A 7,230-nucleotide genomic window follows, 5' to 3' on the forward strand; every position below is an offset into this window, starting at 1 on the left:
AATGCTGCAGACAGGTCCAGGAGAATCAGGACAGAGGAGAGAGAGTTGCTCTAGCAGTTTGGAGTGACTCGGTCACTGCCAGGAGGGCCGTCTCAGTCCAGTGGCCCACCTTGAAGCCGGACTGGTGGGGGTCCATCCTTATTTTTATCTCACGCTTATTCTGAATAGGCTTATGTCCATCCCACCTTTTGAAATATCATCATGGAAACATTTGAGTCCAGAGCTCTAACTTCCTCATACTTTGTCAAAGAATGAAAACCAAACCCCGGTTATGAATCAACATTCCGATCATCACCACAAATGTACTGGGCTCCTCCCTGAATCAGGCCCAACCTGCCCACCAAGTTTTATCAAAAGGTGCTTCCAAAGTTTCAAGTGCAGTAATTCAATAAAACATGGATGAAAGCCAGTGAAGGAGCTCAGGGCCCAGATGGAGGATCCACGGCCCAAAGAGACCTGCAGGTTTAATCTAACCTGTGCGCTGCAGAGCAGATGGAGGAAAGGCATAATAACAAAATATCACATGAGTCAGGAAATACAAATAAGAAGCTCAGCTGGACGAGTTTCTGACAGAGGTGACCCTGTTTTCACTCAGCCTGAGCACTGCAGTGACACGGGGTTAAGAGCATCTGAGCAGGACGGACCATTCTTCCGAGAACTGTTGTCCAGCTGGAGGAGCCTCTGCCACAAGAGAACCATAAATTATATCAATATGCTATATACATTAACGTTAATACACATTTGATCAAACTTGAATTATCTATGAGAAGTAACGCAGTGCAACAGCTGCATTGAAGCCAGTTTGCCCCTGGAGTGTGACCACAGATGAAGTGGAGTCATCATCGCCTTCAGTGAGAGAGCGGCCACTGATGAGACGGTTCATTATCTGGACTTGGGTGAGATTTACAACGTGGCCATGTGGTAAGAAAAAGAATTATTAGTGAGATTTATGATTCAGCCACGAGGGTAAGAACGGACATGAGGGGCGGCAGAGGGACGGCAGAGGGACGGCAGAGGGACGGCAGAGGGACGGCAGAGGGACGGCGTGTTCACTGAGACACGAGGGGTGAAGATTTATTGAAAACGATACCAACTACCAAGTGAATGACAATAAATTAAGATGCTCAAAGACAACATCAGAGGTGGTCCAGGCCGTAATAATGAGTGCATCTGAACACAGAAGTTAGTTGGTTACATTCCTGAATCTTCACAGTTGTTCTGCCTGGTTGAGCATTTTTTAGACTTCTTTTAATTTTGAACTTTGAGTTTGTGTCAAGGAAAGTTCCTGACTTTGTCGCGTTAACACAAAAAAAATCAAACAATAACTTTAAGTCAGAGTCAGACACTTTTACTTTTTCTGCAGCCTGGTAATTCGGCGATTCAGAGCAGTCAGAGCAAAGCGATGCACTTCTTCAAGTATAACTGTCATCAAAACTGCTAACCGTGGTGCGGCGGCTCCCTGACAGCAAGAGGGTCCTGGCTTCAAGTCTTCTTCTGGCCAGGTGTGTGAAGGTTTTATGTTCACTCCAAGCTGAGATCCATGAAAGTGTGGGAATAGAAATGCTGAACCAATGGAAGCTTAGATCAGGAGCGTCAAACTCAAACACACACTGGGCCAAAATAACAAATTGGGACTAAGTTGCAGGCCAGACTTCATATTTCTTGATAAATGGACTACAGTTGTGCATGTTTTCACTTCTCTCCAGATATATGATGATCAACTTTTTCATATGGAAACATACTTAAGTTTAGCTTAAACATTAAGTCTGGAACAAGCACAGCTTAATATTATAAACAGGCTCTTATTTTATCTTAATGCCCTTTATTGCTTTGCACTTTAGCCTTTGCTGCTGTAACATGTGGATTCCCCCGTTGTGGGACGAATAAATTACATTGCATTACATTACGCTCATTTAGCAGATGCTTTTATCCAAAGCGACTTCCAATTATTGCAGGGCAGCCATTATTCGGCGCCCTGAAGCAGTTGGGGGTTCGGTGCCTTGCTCAGGGGCACCCCGGCAGTGCCCTGGAGGCAAACTGGCAACTCACCAGCTACCAGTCCACTTACTTGGTCCATACGGGACTCAAACCGGCAACCCTTTCGGTTCCCAAGTGGAATCCCTACCAACTGAGCTACTGCCGCCTGAAACAGAGGGAGAGAGATAAATAAATAAATGATTATCTTATCTTATCTCTTATCTTAAGACAGTGAGCTGAGGTGCAGTGCTGATTGTATTCAATGTCTTACAGATCCTGCAGATTGTTAAGTAAACTTTCAAAACTACACACTTGAGTGGCCTCATTTCAAAAGTGAGCAACAGTTAGAGAGAACGATCATTTCACACACAAACAATCCAGAAACTTTGCATCGTGTGTGAGTCTGTAAAAAGGAAGAACCTTCCTCCAAACCTGCAGGAGGAAGAGAAGCAGCAACAGCTACAGGAGGAGGAGGAGGAGGAGGAGGAGCAACAACAGCTACAGGAGGAGGAGGAGGAGGAGGAGGAGGAGGAGCAACAACAGCTACAGGAGGAGGAGGAGGAGGAGCAACAACAGCTACAGGAGGAGGAGGAGGAGGAGGAGGAGGGGCAACAACAGCTACAGGAGGAGGAGCAACAACAGCTACAGGTGGAGGAGGAGGAGGAGAGGAAGCTGCAACGTCATATTCCTGAAACGAAAGTCAGTCAGTCAGAGTCCAGCAGAGCCTCGACTGAAGCAGAAGAGAAGCCAGAGGATCAGAAGTTTGTCCAAGTTTGTCTCTGCAGCGTCTCAGCCAAACTCAGGTGAGTGCAGACAGAATCTTGTCAGTTTCAGCAGCAGCATGAGGTCCAGGCTGAGCTGCTCTCACACGTCTCACTTCACTGCTTCAGTCTTAAAGGCTTGGCTCTGGTTCACACACGTTGGTGTTTGTAAACACACGGCAGTTTTTACAGTCAGAGCAGGAAAAGAGCGTCAGGAAGTGTGTGTTTATCTGCGTCAGTGAGTCTCAGCACTGAGCCGCACCCACGGCAACAGGAAGTGAAGTGAGTGCAGCCTGTAGTCATGGTGACCTCATTAAAAGGTAAACTTTAAAGTTAAACAGTCTGAATAGAACTAAAGGGACAAAAGCTTCATGTCCTGATCAATACACAATCAATCCTCATGAAGCTGAGCCTGAAGCTGAGCCTGAAGTCTTTTCATGACGTTTCCTTGAGCACCCCCTCAGGACAAACCCCAGTCTGCTCATAATATCCATCAAGAACAAAGTCGTCTCTCCTGTTTCACTCTGACATGAACTTCAGGAGCTTTAAGACTTCCAGACTCTTCATCCTGCTCAACAATCAGTGTTTGTGTCTCCAGAGATGTTTTCACTCATGTTCTCGTCTGTTCTCAGTTTGTAGACATGTCTGCTGCCAGCTGTCTGCGGTCTGAAGATCAGTTCCTGTGCTCCATCTGTCTGGAGGTCTTCACTGATCCAGTCTCCACACCATGTGGACACAACTTCTGCAAAAGCTGCATCACTCAACACTGGGACAGTAACGTCCAGTGTGTGTGTCCTCTGTGTAAAGACACTTTCTACACACTCCCTGAGCTGAAGGTCAACACGTTCATATCTCAGATGGCCGCTGAGTTCAGACAGTCGACTCAAAAGGAGGCCAGCAGAAGATCAGAGGAACCAGCTGCCAAACCAGGAGAAGTTCAGTGTGACTTCTGCACTGGAACCAAACTAAAGGCCATCAAGTCCTGCCTGAAGTGTGAGGCCTCCTACTGTGAGACTCATCTGGAGCCTCATCTGACAGCAGCACGCCTGAGATCACACCAGCTGATCCATCCTGTGGACAACCTGGAGGACAGGATGTGTAAGAAGCACAATGAAACTCTGAAGCTCTTCTGCAAGACCGACCAGACCTGTGTGTGCCTCATGTGTCCTGTTTTAGACCACAAGAACCATGAGTTTGTTCCTCTGGAAGATGAATACAAAGGAAAGAAGTCTGAGCTGGAGAAGATGGTGGCTGAACTTCAGCAGAAGATCCAGCTGACACTACTGAAGATCCAGGAGATGAAACAGTCAGCAAAGCTCAGCAGGGATGCTGCAGACAGAGAGAGAGCAGATGGAGATCAGGTCTTCACCGCTCTGAAGCAGCTTGTGGAGAAAATCCAGGCAGACTTCAGGAAGACCATGGAGGAGAAGCAGAGGAGCACAGAGAAACAGACTGAAGACCTCATCAAGGAGCTGCAGCAGGACCTCTCTGGACAGAGAGAGAGAACTGCTGATGTGGAGAAACTCCTACTCTCTGAAGATCACATCCACCTCCTCCAGAGCTTCTCATCCATCAGCTCTGCTCCTCCCACCAAGGACTGGACACATGTCAGAGTCCATCAAAGGTCACATGAGGGGAGTGTGGTGAAAGCTGTGGCTCAGCTGGAAGAGACCATCAGTAAGGAGGTGAAGAAGCTGCTGAAGGTGGAGCTGAGGAGGATCCAGCAGTTTGCAGTGGACGTGACTCTGGATCCTGATACAGCTCATCCTTACCTCATCCTGTCTGATGATGAGAAACAAGTTCACTGTGGTGATGTGTGGAAGAATCTCCCAGACAACCCACAGAGATTTGATAGATGTGTTAATGTTTTAACAAAGCAGAGTTTCTCCTCTGGAAGATTTTACTTTGAGGTTCAGGTCAAAGGAAAGACAGCGTGGATTTTAGGAGTGACCAGAGAGACGAGCAAGAGGAAGGGGCCCATCACACTGAGCCCTCAGGAAGGTTACTGGACTGTTGTGTTGTTGAATGAATATAAGTACAAAGCTTATGATGACTCTCCTGTCCCTCTGAGTCTAAAGTCAAAGCCAGAGAAGGTGGGCGTGTTTGTGGACTATGAGGAGGGTCTGGTCTCCTTCTATGACGTGGATGCTGCAGCTCTGATCTTCTCCTTCACTGGCTGCTCCTTCACTCATAAGCTCCTCCCATTCTTCCGTCCTGGGCTTCGTCATGGTGGTAGAAACTCCGCCCCTCTGATCATCTCAGCTGTCAGTCACTCTGCCTAACCTGCAGGAGTTCACATGAAACGTTTCTGTGGTTTAAGGGAACTAAAGTACAAAGGATCAGCTGATCTTCCCTCTTTACTTTGTCTTTTCTTCACATTCTGATGACATCATATTTGTTTCTGGTTGCTTCTTACTGCTGTAACACAACAATTTACTCACACTGATCTAAGAACTGTGATTACTGTTCATCAATCAATCAATCAGAAGCTTTTAGTAAAGTCTTTGCATGTAAGTGTGATCAATCAAAAGGTTTGATTGATCTCTGTAAATATCACAAATGTTGGGTTGTGGTTTATGAATGGACTGAATTCTGTCTTTGATCTTTGGAACAAAAACAATAATAAAGTTGGGATGAGGTCATGTCAGCTGTTTTCATGTTTGGTATCATTACATTACATTTCATTACGGTCATTTAGCAGACGCTTTTATCCAAAGCGACTTACATGCAAAGTAGACTCTAGTTTCTCTAATAAATGATTTGATCTCTGTGCCACCAGGAGATTGCAAATATTCAGAGGGAAAGTGATTCTATCTGACATTTAAAAGAAATGATTGCTTTGAAGGCCGTGCCACGATTCAGTTCAGTCAGTTTCACTAAAGGAAACATAATATGCAGAATTTCCATGTTCTTATTTTCATTTAAGCATGTATTTAGTAATATTTGCATGCAGAAACACAGATCCATCACTGCGCTCCCTCGCTGTTCCACCGCTGTGCTGATTCATCTCAAAAACCCCATTTCTGATTGACCAGCTGTGACAGATCTGAGATGACTTTACATAATAACACACACAGATTGCAAAACAAGGGATGCTGAAAAACGCTGGCTCTTATTTCATCGATGTGTCCAACCAGGAGAGCAGACGGGTAAATTCAGATGTGTCACATGTTGAGAGGATCTTCTTCTACATGCATCAATGTGAAGTTAGCCACTTTGACGATGTTCTACAGATATTGCTTACTTGCTCTGTAACTCAGACAGCAGTATTGGGTTAGAGTCACCCCAGTATTGGGTTAGAGTCTAACCCAATACTGGGGTCTCAAACTCAGGCCCGCGGGCCAAATGTGGCCCGCAGTGTTATTATATTTGGCCCGCGAGATAATGTCAAATGTCTGCTAGAGCTGGCCCACCGGTATATAGCGCATGCACCGCTAATACTACACATCCAAGAATGCTCTGCGAGTGACTTTGCGAGTGACTGTGATTTGACGTGGAACGTCAAATGCATTTGTTTGTCAAATGCATTTGTTCGCATTTGACGTGGAATGCAAAGTGGCGTCAAATGCAAAGTATGACTCTGTTTCCTCGTTTCATCCCAGACACAATTCCCCAACAACTCCGTCCCCAAGCTGCTCAAACGCTCTCTATGTTCGCCAGCACAGATCTCTGTGCATCAGAGTAAATCAGAGTTTAGCAAACTGAGCTTTTCTTTATGCACTTTAGTCTCGCCTGACCTAGAATAGTTGAATTGTTGGATTTTTATTGAGGGCAATTATTTTATTTGGGTTGTTCTGTTGTTCTGTGAAAAAAAGGTTTCCATTGAAAATGAACTTGAAAGCTTACAGATAGAGAGAGGCATAATACTTTCTTTTATTTATTTAGATAAAAGTAAGAAACGAATGCCACTGATGTATCTCTTATTTGAAAATCTATTTCTCATGTGTTTATAATATTAAGCTGTGCTTGTTCCAGACTTAATGTTTAAGCTAAACTTAAGTATGTTTCGATATGAAAAAGTTAATCATCATATATCTGGAGAGAAGGGACAACATACACAAGTGTAGTCCATTTTTTAAGAAATATGAAGTCTGGCCCGCGACTAAGTCCCAATTTGTTATTTTGGCCCAGTGTGTGTTTGAGTTTGACACCCCTGGGTTAGACTGAGGTTCAGGTTGAGTTCAAGCTCTAAAACCAACTTAAGATTCGTGATGTGACTGAAGACGACGCTGTCACTGACACTGGCTCTATATGTATGGGTTAGAGACGATTCCCACACACATGCATGGAGTTGCATTGCCAGTGGATATGGGCAACACACACCGTATCTCAGATTGTTTATACTCCACAATATTACAGAAAGTGTTTGACAAGATAATGTAATTGAAGTCTAGATGTGAATGAAACGGAAACACGTCATTTTCATTGATGGTACTGTACGTTGATAAGGCCTTCATGGGACCGCTGAGCGCTGTGAGCTTCAAAGAATCAT

The 7,230-nt window shown here is 45.0% G+C and overlaps 1 protein-coding gene across 1 annotated transcript; it reads left to right on the plus strand.

The window, feature by feature from the left end:
• Positions 1 to 2,661: 2,661 nt before the first annotated feature.
• On the plus strand, positions 2,662 to 5,940 carry LOC143011563 (E3 ubiquitin-protein ligase TRIM21-like). The gene is made up of 2 exons (XM_076164467.1): positions 2,662 to 2,780; positions 3,371 to 5,940. Exon 2 carries the CDS (start codon positions 3,380 to 3,382, stop codon positions 5,018 to 5,020), a length of 1,641 nt encoding a protein of 546 aa, XP_076020582.1. The 5' UTR covers positions 2,662 to 2,780; positions 3,371 to 3,379; the 3' UTR covers positions 5,021 to 5,940.
• The last annotated feature ends 1,290 nt before the right edge of the window (positions 5,941 to 7,230 follow it).

Source organism: Genypterus blacodes, unplaced genomic scaffold (genome assembly GCF_046128005.1).
Source record: "Genypterus blacodes isolate CSIRO-AG114 ecotype Tasmania unplaced genomic scaffold, CSIRO-AGI_Gbla_v1 ptg000136l_1, whole genome shotgun sequence".
In the NCBI taxonomy this organism is placed as follows: Eukaryota; Metazoa; Chordata; class Actinopteri; order Ophidiiformes; family Ophidiidae; genus Genypterus; species Genypterus blacodes.

What these genes read in the sequence shown, in the direction of transcription:
- LOC143011563 (XM_076164467.1), top strand. Translation starts at nt 3,380, where the DNA reads ATGTCTGCTGCCAGCTGTCTGCGGTCTGAAGATCAGTTCCTGTGCTCC.